At 47.8% G+C, this 18,319-nt stretch overlaps 1 protein-coding gene and 1 pseudogene across 3 annotated transcripts in view; one reads left to right on the top strand and one right to left on the bottom strand.

Annotated features, from left to right (window-relative positions):
- Nucleotides 1-18,319, top strand: part of GK5 (glycerol kinase 5) — a 124,356-nt gene that overhangs the window by 93,379 nt on the left and 12,658 nt on the right. For all 3 annotated transcript variants that reach the window (XM_085854119.1, XM_085854120.1, XM_085854118.1), the window contains one exon: nucleotides 14,222-14,326. In XM_085854119.1, the coding sequence (XP_085710245.1) occupies nucleotides 14,222-14,326 (105 nt within the window). The remainder of the gene's footprint in view (nucleotides 1-14,221; nucleotides 14,327-18,319) is intronic.
- Nucleotides 8,010-9,392, bottom strand: LOC147012845 (uncharacterized; annotated as a pseudogene).

Below are 18,319 nucleotides of genomic sequence, written 5' to 3'. Positions count from 1 at the left end.
ACAGTTCAAAGAACAGCAGGGAGAAATGAGGGAGGAAGGAGAAAGGAAAACAAAGCTAGAAAAGGAAAAACGCAAACAAGATGGGGAATTGGAACAACTGAAGGAAGAGGTAAGATCAGGCAAAAACAACAGAGAAACGCTGGAAAGGGAGATAGAAATGGGAAAGAAATATCAGGAAGAACTAAAGGAAAGCAGGGATGAAGAGAGGAAGGAAAAATGGAAAAAAAATTCTGAGTTACAGAAACACGAAAACGGAGAGAGAGAATTACAAAATGAGTTGAGGATGGTGAGAGAAGAAAGAACGACAGCAGAGAATGAAACGTTAAGGAACCACACTGTACAGATCGAACAGCTGGAAGAGAAGGCCAGATTAAAGAATGAGATGCAAGAAAGAGTAATGATGGAAGAACGAATGAGACAGAAGAAGGAAATCGATCAACGGAAGGAAACCACGAGATTGCAGAATGAGGAACAAGAAAGAGTTCTGGAAGAACAAAGATTGAGACAGGAGAAAGAAATCCGTCAATTAAAGGAAACTATGAGATTGCAGAACGAGGAACAAGAGAGACAGTGGAATAAAAAACTGAAAGAGTATGAATTTGAAACTGAACGACAAAAGGAAAAGAATAGGTTGGAATACGAGGAGAAAGTGAAGGAGCAAGGAATGAAGCAGGAAGGAGAAATCAGGAGATTGAAGGACACAACGAGATTGGAGAGGGACGAATGAGAGGAACAATGGGATAGAAAACAAAAGGAACATGAAGCCGAGTTTGACCAATTGGAAGAAAAGGCAAGGCTGGAGTGCGAAGAGATAGACAAAGAACAGCGAATGAAACACAAAAGGGAAATTAACCACATGAAGAAAACCATGAAACTGGAGAAGGAAGGACAGGAGAGGAAACAAGGAAGGGTAATGAGAGAACAGCGAATGAAGCACGGAAAGGAAATGAGCCAATTAAAAGAAACGATGAGATTGGAAAATGAAAAGCTGGAGAAACTGTGGGGTAGAAAACACGAACAATGCGAGTTTGAAATTGAACAACTAAAACGGGGAGCAAGATTGGAGTCCACAGAGATTGAAAAACTCCGGAGGGAGAACGAAGAACTCAGGCAGTTCCGAGAGGAGGAACGACTCAGAAGGAGCCAGGAAGAGGAACAACGTAATAAGGTAGGATGTGTGACAGCACCACAAGGAGCAATGTTGGTGGTGCAGGACTTGATTGACGCCACTCGTTGGATGAAGGAACAATTGGGGCGGGCCCTGATAAAGAGACACGAATAAAAAAGGAGACGAGGGAAGTAACAAAGACAAAGAAGGAAATAAAAGTATTGCCAGAGACACGGGAGATAGAGAGTGAATCGGACGGGGGTTAAGGACGAGCACACACACAGAGGTAGTGGAGGACGATGAGGGTGAGCTCGCGGAACGTGTAGGGACCCGGTGCGAGCAGTTGGATAGCCTCCTTCAGGAATGGAGGGAGCCGCTATGCTCCCTTGAAGTGAGTCACGACCAAGTGGGTTTGGTCGTGCTTCGCGCAGCTGAGGGGACGGGTGCTGTGGACAGGTGCACGGAGAGCTTGGTAGAGGCCCTGGAACCCCTTGGGGTGGCACGAATCCCCAGTGTGGTTGTCCTGGTGTGTGTGGTGCAAGGTGTGAGTCCGAGCCCGGGTATGAGTGACACCCCGTGTGGGAATGAGACCCCGTGTGTGAGTGGTGTGGCGGCAAGTGTGCCGAAGTGCGTGCTTCCCAGCACGCCGTGTGTGGATGAGGCACTGCGTGTGAGTGTCACCGCGTGTGAGAGGGACCGTGTGTGTGAGGTTGCTGTGTGCAAGGGAGATGACGGTGGGCATGTGCGAACATGCAGCCGCGTCTCCCGGGGTGAATGTCATGTCGTGGTGTGTGAGCCTCGTGACACGTGGGAGTGAGTGTGTCGAATGGAGACGACGACTACGACAGAGAGACAAGGGCCGAATAGCGGCCGTAGTTGGATTGGGGACCACGCCGGGTTCACCCAGCAGCGAGCGCGAGGTCCATGCTGTGCAACGCACGAGGCCGCCACGTGCTCGCTTGCGGGAGTGAAGCCCGGTCCGGAAACGCCAGCGGTGGATTTGCCGATCCCGCGGACGGACAAAGTGTAGGCAGGTAAACAGATTTGGACCGGACGGGTTCTCCACGTGAGCGTGTGTTAGGCTCCAACGGGCAGTGCACATGTGTTCGCGTGGTGAGCCCCTCGGAGTGCGAGGTTTGCTTTTTTGTGGTGCGCACGGTGACATCAAGGCTGCACGTGGGGTTGGAATCCGGCAGGAGGGGTTGAATCCCTGCCGGATGGTACCGTCCAAGGAGGGACGAGGTACACGTGCAGCTGCATCACGTCACAGGCAGGTGCAAAGTGCGCGAGCTGTGAGTTGCCGCGCTGGTGCTGCGCAAACATTGGAAAAAAAAAAAAGGCAAGCCTCGCTTTCGGGTGAACAGGATTCCCGGGCAAGGGGTGGAAGACCCCCTGTCCTGGGCACAGGATGAAACTAGTTAGGGGGAAGGGTTAGCTTAGCCAGACCGGCTCCATGGGGCAGGGGTAAGTCGTCATGGGGCCCGTGGAATGGATTAGGTAGAGGGATTGTAGCCAGATTTAGGAGGGGAAATTATTTTTGATGATTTGGAGACAGAGACAGACTTTGGATGTGTAGAAGGGACGTAGTTTAGCTACGTAGTGTTAAAAGGAACGTGCTGTAGTTTAAGGGATGACGTGGGAGCATGGGTTAGGTCGGGGAGGTAGTTAGAAGGATGGCAGAGTTCAGCGGTGTGTGTGTTGAAGTGTGAAAGGAAACGTTTTGAGTGAGTGAGGCCAGCGGGTCTGTGTGAGTGGAGCGAATGGGGAATGCATGGTGCGATGAGTGATTGGGGGAGGAGTGACTCCCGCCCAAGGGACCCCGGGGTCAGTGTAGAGTGAGTTAGCTGGGTTAGTCAAATTGACAAAAATGGAGGTCGTTTTGCTGTTGGTGGGAGTGTCGGCTCGATACCTATTTGGAGGGGTGCAGGAGCCCTGTTGATGGGCTGGGAGCGTGGCTGCAAAAGGTGAGTATCGCCGAGTGGGTACCCCGGGCACCAGGCTAATCGGCCGTAGTAGGCCAAGGGCCCATGGGGGGCCGGGATAGCGTAGTGGGCACGGGTGCGCCCGCATGAGGCGGGGGCCCGGGGTGCCGTTAGCCGCGTGGGCACAGGTGACCCTCGGATAGGGGCCCGGGAAGCCAGCCTGCCACGTGAGCATTTCAGGGGAGTCGCCATGGGGGGCACTCCCCGGTGTTTAGGGAGCTGGTAGGCTCGGAGGCAGTGTAGTGCCCGGGGATGCCATAGCTGGAGAATCGGCAGAGGGTAGTGCCTGCCAAGGGGAGCCACGCGTCCCAGCCATGAAACCATGTGAGGGCACGGAGAGAAAATTGGGGGGGCGAGTCCCGAAATTGTGAGGACACCAACACAGGCGATGGGAATCTGGGTTTTTAGAACCAATAGCTTAAGCGAGAGGCGCTTGTTGAAAGCCCCGGGGTAGTTTAATGGTTAATGGTTAGGGTAGATTAGGAAGTGTACCCCTCTGCACCATCCATCCCTTCGCTCACGTTGTGGGCCGCTGGACCCACTTTGGGTTAAGATCGCTGAAGTCTGGGGAGGCCATCTTGAGGCTTCGTTGGGCCTCGACACAAGACGCTAGCTCTCCCTTATTCCCCTCCGGGAAGGGAACGTAGGGGTTGGGAGTAGGCTAGGGGACGATAGGTTAGCCGAAGAGGGACAGTAAAGGGGGTTAGGGGACGATTTATAGTGGGGAAGTAAGAAGTAAAAATAAAAACAACAAAAAAAAAGTTTGGGGCTAAATTGGGTTTTGACAAATTAAGGGAGTGGGTGTGGACAGTGACAGGCAAAGGCGATAGGTGGGAGGGAGACAGCAGGCAGGTCCGAGCCCGCCTTCTGAGTGGCCAGCACCACCGCACCCCCTCCACCAACCTGCACTGCACGGCAAAAGGCTGGCCAACTTCATCGGCTGGCTGTGTTTTGTTGCGAGGCCTGTACCGGCTGGATCGTCTGCAGCTGTTTTCTGCAAGGCCTGTGCCGGCCAGATCGTCTGCCGGCTGTGTTTGCCTGCAGCGGCTCTGTTCTGCCGGCTTTGTATGCCTGTCCACCTTTGCCATGCCATGCCCACTGCCCATGTTCACCAGCCCCGTTCAATTTTGCTTTGCCCCCCCTGTTGATTTCCATGCGCGCCAAGATCATCGTAAAAGCAACAGTTTGCAAGCTGCGAGAACTGTCCTGTTGGCAGCTACAACACGGGCCAGCAGTGGTGGCCCGTGCGCCGGTTTTCTTTTGACTTTTTCTGCCTGCAGATTTCATTGATCCTGGGCCATGGTTAGTGTAAATTTGTAAGTCAAGATGGATTGTACTGTAAATATGAGTGCGCACCCGGCATGTATGTCTTAGCGCCGGCAATTTTATTTTAGTCATCCGTATGAGTGGGTTTGTTTAGTTAGTTACTCAGCCCTCAGGTTATTTATTTTGGGGACACGAATACCATGAATGTCGCACTCAGGGATCCGAAGGTAAAACGTACGAGGGGAGAACTACACATGATGGCACACGAGAATTTGACGACTCAGGACGAGTCTGTAAAAAGGGGAGGGGGTAGTGTTACGGTTGTGGAAATTCGCAAACCACCATTCAGGTCCCGTAGGTGAGATATCTCTGTAAGTACATGTGTAGTTAGCCCCAAACCCGTTGTTTAGAGGGAATAAATGTGATTAATTCGGGCTGCGACGCTTTGAGTCAGTCGTTTTTCTTTTTCTATCTTTTATTTCAAACAAACAGCATCTCAACAACCACACCATCCCCACCACAGCGCCAACCACACTACAACCATGCCACCTCCACCATCTACGCTACCACATCTTCGCCACTCGCCATTCAGTAGGCCCTGTGCGGTTACGATCTCTGGGAACAAACAAAAACCAACAACGATGCTCGGGGGTTTTCCCGCCTGTTTCTCCCATCGAAATTCTCCGCGCTTGGTGTGGGGTCAAAGGTTTTGCACTGCAAAACAGGGGTCAAAGGTCATGTGAAGGAGGGGTCTGATTTTGGGGGAATAATTCCCTGAATCTGAGCCAAGACTGACGGCCCCCGCACGGCGCGGAGTGGAGGGGGAGCGAGAGGTCACGCCCCCCTTCGAGAGGCTTCTCCAAGAAGCTCGAAGGGAGTCGGGGCGGAGCGAAGGGCGGAGCCCCGCGCTACAAAAGGCGGACAGGACGGACCTTGAGTGTGGTTGGTCGAGGGTTGGTCTTCATGTTGGTCTTCTGGTTCATGGTCGTCTTCTGGTTCGAGTCGCGACCTTGTTGTTCCTGCCTTGCTTCTTTGATCCGTGCGCGAGCGCGGAAAACAGCGCCGAACAAACCCCGTCCGTTTCCCCAAAACCCCGTCCGTACCGTCGAGCGGACCACACGAGCGACACGCGGCACGAGCTCGTGGACCATGCCGGAGGGGCTCGGAGTTGCGGTCGTAAAGGGAGGACTCGACACGATCAGGGAAGTCGCACTTCCATTTTCTTTTGGGGTTTGGTGTAAATGTCTGTGGGTGGCGCCGTCCGTCAAGTAGTATTGTTTTAAGTGTTGCCGTGTGTTCGCGTATTCGGTCGTAGCTCTGCATTGTTGTTGTTTTAAATTGCTATATGTGCATTTCTGATTCTGTTGGCTGTATATGTGTGCTCTGTGTCTGTGTGAATAAAGTGCTTGTGTGAACTTGTTCCCCATTTCGCTGCGTCCTTCCCTTTGTTGAATCTCCATCTTGCTTCACGTAACGGGTTCGTTGTGGGCTTAATACGCCCGATAATTAATCGGAACCGTCAAGGCCGACCATAACACCGCTCGGTTATCCCGATAGCACGGAACGGACCGCTTAAACGGCCCATGTCCAGAGTCGACCTGCGGCGAGGTGCGATCGCCCGGTTTACCATCGGCGTGGGTACTTAGGTAGGTCGAGTTTGGTGAACAACCCTATCCCACGCGGGTGGCCGATTGGCACGATCGTGGTGAGGCCAAAAGGCCCACCCGTGACTAGCTCCCGGCGTTGGTCCGAGAGGGTCACGACAGAATTGTCCGTCCGGTGGGCGACGTGCCGCGATTCGAGTCACGTGGCCGATCGCACGCCGGCGGGCGCGAATTCGCAACAATATACAATGTTGTAACATTTTTTGTGTCAAATTCACCTTCTGAGGTCGTCAGCATGTGCAGAAGACGGTTTTACATTGCAGATGATGTTTTCCAGGAGTGGCATTACGCCTCTCAGCGGTGACGGTCTGTCGACGACAGACGTAATGACGTCAGCGAATGACCGATGATGTCATGACGTCATTATGCCTCTCGGCGGTGACCTCACACGTCGCCATGAAAACGAATGTAAAAATTAGATAATTGCCAAAAATTCCCAAACCTCTCTGTTTGGCGCGATCTCACATAGCCCATGCTGTTCATTAGACCACAGACCACCCGCATGCCGAAAATGGCGACAATCCGTTCGGCAGCTTCGGAGGAGAAACGTCAAATTACGTGCAGACGTTAATAGAAATAATATATAGGATATATATATATACATATATATACACACACACATACATACAAATGTATGTCAAAATGTGTGGAGCGTGACAAAGCAACCCCACCTGATGTCCAACAGATGTGGGTCCCATACATGCGCAGACCCAAGCGTCACCTCCAACCAGGGGGCTTCAACGCAGCTACCCATGTCAGAAGAGAGATTTAAGGTATTCAATGGTTAAACATCAAACAGAACCACCTATTCAGATTTCAGGATTATTTGCCCTCATCAAGATGACACACAGTATAAATGTATAACGAACTAGTGCGTGCCCATACGTGGGTGGCCGTACGTGCAAAAAAAAAAAAAACTTTCAAACTGCGTGCCAGAAACAACAAACACACAGGCCGTTCCTTCGCTCTCGCATGCCCGTACGCGCATGGCCGTACGTGGGAAAAAAAAACTTTCAAACCGCGTACCAGAAACAACAACCACACAGGCCCTTCCTTCGCTCTCACATGCCCATACGTGCATGGCTGTACGTGGAAAAAAATAAAAAAAAACTTTCAAACCGCGTACCAGAAACAACAACCACACAGGACCTTCCTTCGCTCTTGCTTGCCCGTACGTGCGTGGCTGTACGTGCATGGCCGTACCTGCAAAAAAAAACAAACTTTCAAACAACTACACAGGCCATTCCATAGCTCTCGTAAACGACGACTGGATTGGGGCATTGTGTTTATCTATAAATGCGCATAAGAAATCGAGAAATTATTAGAATACAGTAAGTCATCACTATCCGGAAGTCCGTATGTTGTAACCCGTAATGGGGACCACGGCTGAGGATCTCTTCCCCAACGGCCACGTCTACGCAGCAACGTGTCCTGTCATTGGTAACTAAATGGCGCCCTTTCCCCATTGGCCACGCCTACACAGCAACGTGTCCTGTCATTGGTTTGGTAAATAAATGGCCATAACTTGGGAACCACTTGTCCGATTAATATCAAACCTTGAAAAGGCACATCCTCAGGTCCCCAGCAATATACCTGGCAAGTTTCAATTAGATCGGACCAGTGGTTGTCGAGAAACAGCAGTCACACACACAGAGATTGCTGGAATTATAGATAGATGATGACCACAGTCATCATTTAAATGGCATGAGCACTGATGCTCTCCATTACAGCCAGGGGGTGTAACACATTACAACCACAGGCTTTCTCATACATTCGCATACACAGACATCTGCCCTGTCCTTCCTCGGTAGCTTGTCCTTTACCCTCATTAGGGCTTTCTTAAGAGTGAAGACTGGTTTTAAACTTACCACCACTCTTGCTGCTTTCAATACTCTGCTGATCCTCTGCGATACACCTGGTATAAAAGGCAGAACACAAAACCCCTCGGTTGTTTTTATGGTAGCAAGCTGTCTGGGTAACCGTCAGCTCTCAAAACACTGAAGATGGTCCACCTCTCATCTTGTCTTCGATGGTGGATGGTATTTCATGTGCTCTTTTTGAGAGGGTGTGTCCCACCGATCTTTTTTGCTCCAATGGATGACAGGAATTGAAGAGGAGGTAACGGTCATTGTCTGTAGGCTTTCTGTACACTGCGACCTTCAATTTTCTTTTGGGATCCCTTGTTATGAGCCTGTCTCTGAAGGGAAGGGCTCCATTTTTCTCCTCTTCGAGGGTGAAATTGATGGATGAAAAGGTTATACTGATGGCCTCATGTATGGAGTCCAACGTGTCAGTGGGACAGATGACGAAAGTGTCATCCATATCACAGAACCATACACTTGGCTGTACTGGTAGGGACGGAATGGTACATTCTTAAAAATCCTCCATCACCATATTTGCGATGACTGCCGGTACCGGCGAGTCCATGGTGGTGCCATAAACGTCTTTGTAATGCACTCCGCCAAAGACAAAGTACGTGGAAGAGAGGCAAGCAGAGAGCATGTCAAACATGTCCATCAGGCTTAAGGCACCTGCAGCCTGATTCCACCGATCATCTTCCACCAATTGCTCGTTCGCCACCTCGATCGCCAGGGCTATAGGAATTTTGGTGAATAATGAGACGATGTCGAAAGATACCATGGTCTCATGTGGTTTGATGGTGACTTGTTTCACTTTTTCAGCAAAGGCAGTGCTATTATGTAAGGATCGCTCCATTTTGCCAACTATGCTTCAGGATGTTGGCCAATAATTTGAATAAGGGATATGATGGACAATTAATGCAGGAGCCAATGAGCTGGAGTGGGACTCCTTCCTTGTGCACTTTCGGTACACCATAGGCCCTGGGAGCTACTCCATTTGCTGCTGCACAACTGATTGTATTCCATAGCCGACAGTCTTCCGGTTGCTTTAATTCTGGCGAGCTATGAGTTTAATCTTCATTCCTCCTTGTTAGTTGGATCAGAGATTAACCACTCGTATGTCTGCATCCTCCAACATATCCTGCGTTTTTTTTTTTTTAGTGTGCACAAGTCGATCCAACAGCACTGTTGCACGTCCCTTGTCTGCCAGTAAGATTTCCCCATCATCCATCTTACGTAGTTCTTGTAAAGCCCGTAGTTGTGCCTGGTCCAAATTGAAATTGCTGCGTGGCAAGCGGGGAGGTTGAAGTAAAACAACAGCCACCTGTGATATGACCTCGTTCTTGGTAGTGTCGTCAAGGTCCATGATCGCAGACTCTACCCGGGACACAATGGTGTCGTTAGGAATGCCTCGGGGAGTGATGGCAAAAATAAGGCCCTTCTGCAGCAAGCTTGTTTGGGCATCTGCGAGCCATTTACTTGATAGGTTTACTACCCATCGGTTCCGAAGCATGTTGATATTCCAGACTGGGGCGGCGTCACGCTCGGTCTCATTTACCAAAGTGGCAAACTTTCATTGATGTCGCTTCCCCACAAATGTCCTGGTGTGCTCAGCAAACGTGCAGGCTCTCTGTTGTACTCGAACCCACAACTCGCTTGGTAATATTGGTGTGATGGGAGGAGCCAACCTTTGTATCTGGTCATAACGCTTTGGGAGTCTATGGTGGCAGTTTGATATGCTCAAGCGGAGGAATTTTCATCATATTGCCTGCATAATCCACTTAGCTTTCAAACCCAGCATGGGGATTTGAACCACAGAACTTTGAGAAGAATGTCCTGCTCCAAACGGTGATGGTTGAAATGTAGGCGTTCCTTCGTTACTTCGATCAGCACCACGAGTTTGGAAAATCGACGGCATGCATTTCTTGGTAATATACAAACACGCAGGCTGTTCCAAAATCATGTGGACTACTTTGGTTGTTAATGTATTTAGAACCACAAATGATACAATGATACTCTTTGGTTTATATAAAACAGAAACTCATAAAGTTTTGTGCACACCATCAATTTACTTCAATGTGAGCTCCGTTTTTTGTGTGCATGACATCAAGACGAGACACGAGTTCTTTACATGTTTGGGTCAGCATATTTGCTTCCACCAGTGCGCATGCAGCTGTGATCAGAAAACGAAGATCCTGCAAGTTTGCCACCTTGGTGTTGTAGACATCTATGACAAACTCCCACAGAAAAATATCAATGGGGGTTATGTCTGGTGATCGTGGGGGCCAGGCGGTTGGTCTGTCTTAGCCAATCCAGTGACCTGGAAATTTTTCATTCAGGACGGCTCGAATAACAACGGCCCAATGGTGGAGAGCGCCATTCTCTTGAAAAATCATTATCAGGTTGCAGCTGTTCAATCTGTGGGAAGGCAAGTCCTTCCAACATGTTAATGTAAATTGTTGATGTCACTATATCCTCCGCAAAGAAAAACGGACCCACAAAGAATTCATGGAGAAGGCCACACCACACATTGACCTTTGGACTGCCACATGTGTTCAATGAGCACGTGGGGGTTTTCAGAGCCCCAAATCCACACATTGTGCCAGTTGACCTTCATTTGTACATGAAAGCAAGCTTCATCTGTGAACATTAACTTTTCAGGTAATCTTCATCATTCTCTTTGTGACTGACCATTTGCCTTGCGTTTGGGTCCATTGTTTGGTTTGAGTTCCTATAGATTCTGCACCTTATAGGCATAAAGCTTGTATTTTCCGCAAAATCCTGTGTACAGTGGCGGTTGGTCGTCCCAGTTCTCTAGATGCGTGTCAAATTGATTTTCTGGGATTTTGTTGAAATGATTCATGCACTTGTTCAACATCTGCTGCACTTGTGCTTGGTCAATGGTACTTTTCTGTTTCTGACAACTTCCAGTCTCCTGAACCCCTTGTACCACTCTCTTATACTAGTCCATACTGGCGGATTCCTTCCATACCTTGTGTGCAAATTACGCTGAACTTGCGTGTCAGATCTCATCTCTGAACCATTTGACGCACTGAACTTTTTCCTGTGGAGTCGCCATTTTCTTTTGCATGAAACCACCAGACCTGAAAATATCGAAAACTTCATGAGTTTCTGTATCATTTCTTCTTCTTGCATATGGCAGTTTGGCTGCCAGGTAGCTATCATTTTGTTGGGATGCGACTATGCCGCTGATGCTGTGCCCCTACACCAGTACACTGGTACTCATTTCGCTGACCTCAGGATGATAGGCTGAGTCAACCACACCTGGTGTTAATTCAGTGGCCAACAAGGCTCGAACTCGGGACCCTACAATCCCAAGCCAGCCACCGTAACCACGAAGCCAACACCATGCTTTCTGTATCATATAAAACAAAGGGTATCATTGTATTAATGTATTAACAACCAAAGTTGTCCAAGTCTTTTTGAAACACCCTGTGTACGCACTTGACCATATATATATATATATATATATATATATATATATATATATATATATATATATATATATATATATATATATATATATATATATACTGAAACGCAAAAGAAACTTACCACCTTTTAAACCTTCAAATATCAACAATAACACTGCGTGTAGTAAATGTGTGAACTAATTTGTGGACAATAGTGTCCTCACTGTCAGACAAAACGGTCACGGATGGTCACTTGAACCTTTTAATGGTCACTTCATAGCACAGCTGTTAACAGCCGTTTTGATGTCAGTGATTAGCCAAGGGGTACGGGATGATTTTAATGAGCTGCATGTGATGTCTTGATATTGGCTTTAAAAAGGCCAGTGCAAAATGGGCATTTCAATCAACATGCCACGATTGTCAAGGGATCAACGGCAGTGTGCCTTGGGCATACTGCAAGGCGGATTGAGCTACCTTGAGGTGGCACGTCGCCTTGGCTGTTCACACCAGACGATATCGGCCCTGGTGGACAGACACCCTCCACAAATCTGCAGATGACAGACCTCGATCAGGGAGGCCAAGAGTCACCACTGCAAGGCAGGACAGGCAGATGGTCCTAAGGCCTAGGTCACGTTTGCCACGGCGGCCGTGGGGTCTCCAAAATCTATGGCCACCAGCAATTATACGGCAGCCACAGTATTTCCACGGTCACACAATGTAGCAGTCACATATGTTTTTATTTTTCGGGGAGCCACACGGCGTATTTAGGCCTAAGTCACATTTGCCACGGCGGCCATGGGGTCTCCAAAATCTACGGCCACTAGCAATTATACGGCGGCCGCAGTATTTCCACGGTCACACAATGTAGCAGTCACATATGTTTTTATTTTTCGGGGAGCCGCACGACATATTTAGAAATTGTGGAGACCGAAAACGTGGTGTTGCCATACGATCTTTGATTAGATGTCGCACGGTGACCTTAGGGCGTTCCTGCGGCGGCCATAGAATTTTCAAGGCAGACGCAAGGTGTCCCAAGGGGACCGCAGGGGGGCCCTAAGGCAAACGTGCGGCCAGACATTGGTAACGAATGGGTTAATTAATTAATTTATTTTTTACCAGGTTTTTTTTTTCGGCTTGTCGAATTACTACGGCGAACCTAGAAATGAAAAAAAAGTTATAACTCCGCGTTATTCCACGGTGACCTTACGGTCTGTAAAATATAGCCATATGGCGTAGGGCCACACTGAGGTCACCGCAGAAACTCTGCGGCCGCCGCACGTTTCTGTCAATTCAGAGGGCGTACGACCGCCGTATCCTCGCCGTCGAGCAAATGTGACTTAGGCCTTAGGTCTTATAAATTGTGGAGACCGAAAACGTGGGGTTGCCGTACGGTCTTTGATTTGATGTCGCACGGTGACCTTAAGGGGGCCTTGCGGCGGCCATATAATTTTCAAGGTAGCCTCAAGGTGCCCGCAAGGCGACCGCAGGGGGCCCGAAGGCAAACGTGCGGCCAGACGGACTGTAACGAATGGGTTAATTTTTTTTATTTGTTTTTTTACCAGTTTTTTTTTTCGGCTTGTCGAATTGCTACGGCGAACGTAGAAATGAAAAAAGTTATAACTCCATGTTATTCCACGGCGACCTTACGACCTGTAAAATATAGCTAAACGGCGTAGGGCCACCCTGAGGCCACCGCAGAAACTCTGCGGCCGCCATACGTTTCTGTCAATTCAGAGGGCATACGGCCGCCGTATCCTCGCCGTCGAGCAAATATGACTTCGGCCTAAATCAGATGGCTTCAGACATTGAGGACTGAGTGGGACAGAATCCAGCAGCAATCCATCCAAAGACTGGTAGGCAGTATGCGCCGACGATGCACTGCCTGTATCCAAAACAATGGTGGCCACACACGCTATTGAAAGGGGACTGACATTGCACCCTGTGCTGTTCTGTACTGTAGAACAAACTTATGAGATGGTGTATCTTGGTCAAAAACTTGACATGTCATCAATAAAATGCCAATGTTTCAATGAGCAATTGTTGGTTTGTTTTATTTTGAACTGTTACAATTTTATTACATTTCAAACAAGTAGTAAGTTTCTTTTGCGTTTCAGTGTGTGTGTGTGTGTGTGTGTGTGTGTGTGTGTGTGTGTGTGTGTGTGTGTGTATGTGTGTGTGTGTGTGTGTGTGTGTGTGTGTGTGTGTGTGTGTGTGTGTGTGTGTGTGTGTGTGTGTGTGTGTGTGTGTGTGTGTGTGTGTGTGTGTGTGTGTGTGTGTGTGTGTGTGTGTGTGTATGTGTGTGTATCTATCTTCTTCTTTCGGCTGCTCCTGTTAGGGGTCGCCACAGCGGATCATCCGTATGATCCGCATAGTGATTTGGCACATGTTTTACGCCGGATGCCCTTCCTGACGCAACCCTGGTCGCCTTTTACGACACAGGGATATGGTACACCTATTTTAACCAGGGTAGACACCGGCCCAGTATACTGGTACTCATTTCGCCGACCTCAGAAGGATGACAGGCTGAGTCAACCCCCTGGTGTATTAATTCAGTGGCCCAACGGGGCTTGAACTCAGGACCTTTTGGATTCCAAGCCGCTGCTCTAACCACTGCGCCAACACCAGGTAGGTATATATATATATATATATATATATATATATATATATATATATATATATATATATATATATATATATATATATATATATATATATATATATATATATATATATATATATATATATATATATATATATATATATATATATATATATATATATATATATATATATATATATATATATATATATATATATATATATATATATATACACACATACACACATACATACATACATACATACACACACACACACACACGCTCATCCTCTTGCATGTGTCTGTCAGGACTGTACCCCCTGATTGGCTGGAAGATTGGAGATGAAGTTGTATTCTTGGCTGAAGGGAATGCATCGGACACTGGAACGACAATCGAGTGGGCTGGAAACTTGGGTACGTTTTGGGTCAAACTGCAGCCCGAAACATGTGGGTTTTACCTTCACAGGGTTATTGACACCAAGATTTATTCAACTATTGGCACTGAGTTTGAAATGCATGTTTAGTTTGTTTGACTAAACTGTCTTGAAATTTAAAAAAGTTTGATGTCTTTTTTTTTTTTTAATCTTTGAACCTTTTTTTTTCTCTAAAAATGTTTTTTTTATTTCTAAATAAAATATTTTTCTATTTCTTACTAAATATTTCTAAATCTAATTTTTTTTTTCTTTCTAAAAAAAAGTCTTCAAATTTTAAAATAAAAAAAATCATCATTCAAATTAAAAGAAGAGTCATCAAGCTTTTCTTTTAATAAAAGCAAACATTTTAAAATGCTCATTTAAAGCTACAACTAGTACTGGATGTTGAAAATTGCTGCCAGTGTTGGTGTTTAAAACTACTACGGAGTAATTGTAGTGGATGTTTAATATTACTATGGAGTGCGAGGTGTTGATATTAAAGCTCTAATGTGGTACGAGTCGTGGATGTTTAAAAAATAAATAAATAAATAAATAAATAAATAAAGTTTTCCAAATTGGTTCTAATCTTTGCACCTCAAGTTTTACATTTTGAGCATGATTGTGATTGGGACACAGAACTGTTAGCCTCCAGTTCAAGGTTCAAATGAAGCCATATGGCCTCTTTTGCCTCCCCTGCTTTGTTGCCCATTTATGGACAAGATGGAATTTTCCTTGAGATGAACTCAAGCTCAAGAGTTAAAAACCCTAGTATCATCTATCTCATCTCCAAGGCTTTAATCTAGGGAAATTGAAACTCCACTCTCCAACAGATCTCCAATTTCCATCATGTCACGATCGCCAACGCTCTGCCTCACCGCTTCACAATATCCGGCAAACCGTCGCACCGCATTGAGATTTCCGACTTTCCATTGTGTTGCATTGCAATTGCCGGCTCTCCATCACGCCACGTCGTAATTGCAAGCACTCTGTTGGGCCTCATCTTTAATGCCGGCGCACCGATGTATTGCGTTTACAATGCCGCACCGCATCGTGATTGCTGCCGCTTCACTATGCTGCATCACAATTATTAGCTTGTGTTGTTTAAATTGGTCAGATTTTACACTGCTCCTGCTGGAATGACACTTGGCAATGCTCCTGCTGGAATGACACTTGGCAATGTCCATAGTCAATGCTCATGGAAGATTGAGAAAACAGAATGGATCAGCATGCAACAGAACAAAAGGAACTTCTGAGATGGGGGAACCAACAGCAGAGCCAAGGGACAAAATAGATGGAGACTGACAACGAGTAGAGGTGAGCAGTGATCCTGCCTTTTGGGAGTTTCACTCGAAGGGGGTTGCAGGTGGATCGAGTATGCCTTACATATATATGGAGGGGGGAGGGGATTTGGAGAGGGCAGCAGGTCAGGTCAGGTATGGGAGCATGTGCCGGAGCAGCGTGTCGCTGAGTCCACTTTTTGCCGGTACACCAGGGGCCTCCGTCTGACAATCTCCCTGACAGATGCCTGGCCCATCCCAATCTCTGAGATGCTGATCAACCTGCTGCAACCACGAGTCACATGGTCGGCCCATTGGCCTCCTCCACTCACGAGGCTCCCTCATTGAGAGAATCCGGTGAGCAGGATCAGCATCAGGAAAATGAGCCACATATCCATACAGCCACAGCTGATGCTCATGGACTATGCAGGTAACAAATCTCATTTGAGTCTCTCAGAAAGTTCGACCAGTGATAGCCAATAATTCTCCGAAAAAACCTGATACCAGAGGAATTAAGTTGCTGTCTCTGATCCCTGGTCAGAGTTCAAGTCTCACATCCGCAGAGCAAGACTTGGAAGCACCAAGGACCTGAAGACCCGGTCCTTCGTCATCCTGCACAGGTACCGGCAGCACCACACCCCATGATCCAGTAAATCCATGACTCCCCAGGCCAGACCCAGATGTCTCTTGACGTCTGAATCAAAGCTGGCAGACATGAATATCACTGCCAAGGTAAGTGAATCTGTCCGTGACATCAACATCTTCACCACAAACAGGTCAGACAAGATAGCAGCATCCAAGATGTCATTGGAAGGCTGGATCTTAGTTTTGACCCAGGAAACCCCTAATCCCAGCAGCTCCGACTCCTCATTCAGCACCTCGAGGGCTCCCAAAAGGATATCTGGAGTCTCCGCAAAGATGACTGCATCATCTGCGAAATCAAGGTCAGAGATCTTGACATTCCCAAACGATGCACCACAGCATGATCTCTCCAACATCCTCCCCAGAATCCAGTCCATACAAGTGCTGAAAAGTGTGGGGGCCAGTACACACCCCTGACTAATGCCAGTAACAACAGGAAAGAAGGTTTTATCTCTATTATCATTGGAGTCAGCTTATTGGACAGAGCTACAGCAACTCCTTGGGCCTGTTCACCATCAGAGCGACCAGACCGATCGTAGGTGTTAACCATGCCATGATCTCGCCACGATCCGGTCTCCAAACCTCAGAGAGTGCTGCAATCCCGATGTTCAAGCACTTGAGCTCAGATGATAACAGAGACAGGTGATCATCCTCTCTTTGGGATAGTACATTCCAGACACCCACTCAAAGGGACCACCTCAAATTAACCCAAGGAGACCGCCGTCTGATGGATGACACCTCAGCTCCACCCTGACACACACCACCGCAATCCAACCCGGGAAGGTTACCCCCATGCTTTTCCTTCCATCATCAAGGAATGTGCGTCCCGAGGGCTTTGCCCCAATCCCGTCATCGAGTGAGGTGCCCTGCGAAGGGAAGCAGTGCAGGAGGTACTCCCACGGAGTGGGTTTTCAGAATTCTTTGCATTTGTGGGTTTTGCGGAATGAATGGTTTTACGGTTGCCGGAGTGCAAATCCTGCCACCAACCTCGTAAAAAAAGTAACGCAACTGCAGGAGGACATTCGCAGACACAGTTGGGCACTATATATGGTTGGGCATTGGCTCACAAAGAGCTCCCCCTTTGAGGGCAGTAGGTGCAATGACCTGTGGAAATGAAGGTGTTCAAGATTGAAGCTGAGCAAGGTGTGAGGAGGAGTGCCAGCCCAGATGGGAGAGCACGATACCATCAAGCTACGAATGAAAGTCTTGAAGTTGGATAGTAGTTCGGATGTGCCAATGAAGGATTTTGAGGCAGAATATTCAGTTGGTAACTGGCTTTGGAGGCCAACTTTGAAATGTGGTTTCCCCAAGAAAGATCATCCTATTAGACATCTTCTCAACACAGAGTGAGACCCACAAGTTTGAGTTACTGAACTTCTCCGAGAGGTTTGCTAAGAAAGTCGATGTGAGAGTTTGTCTTAGGTCCTTTTGGAGAGTAAGATTTGTCAGGATTGGAAGACTCATTCCAAGTGTTTGACCAGCTTGTGATCTTGTCAAGATCTGGAGAGAGGGAAGAGGCTGCTGCTTATCTGTCTGAAGGATGAGGGATGTCATTGCAGAGAGTGGAGTCATCAACAAATATATAAAATGGATTTTCCAGTCTCAGAGATTTGCGATGAAGATTAGTAGAAGAGACATAACATGGAGGGGAGATTAAAGGATTCAGTTGAGAGCCATACGTTGGCTCGGAGAACGTATGGTAGGAGAGGAAGTAATGCATGTATGAAGTAGGCCTTGGATGCCATAAGCAGAGAATTTGGATAGCAAGGCAGGATGTCAGACTGTTTCAAAAGTACAAGTTATGTCATGAGAGAAGGCCCTGATCTCATGTCTGACATTGAGGGCCTCCATACATTGTTGGGTAAGTAGAAACAGCGTATCCAAGGTAGAATGACCTAGTCTGAAAATAAATTGATCTGAGATGAGGTTGTTGGAGAAAAGGAAGGATTTCACATCAACTGCTGTGGTGCATGGGTGGGGGTGTGGGGGTGGGGGGGTGTGGTGTGGGGGGGGTGTGGGGGGTGTGTGGGTGTGTGGGGGGGGAGGCTGTGGTGCCAAATGTATTACAGGGTGTC

Source organism: Eptatretus burgeri, chromosome 14 (assembly GCF_056783735.1).
Source record: "Eptatretus burgeri isolate ZD-2024b chromosome 14, Ebu_testis_v1, whole genome shotgun sequence".
In the NCBI taxonomy this organism is placed as follows: Eukaryota; Metazoa; Chordata; class Myxini; order Myxiniformes; family Myxinidae; genus Eptatretus; species Eptatretus burgeri.
This window is presented reverse-complemented; position numbering and strand designations above follow the sequence as displayed.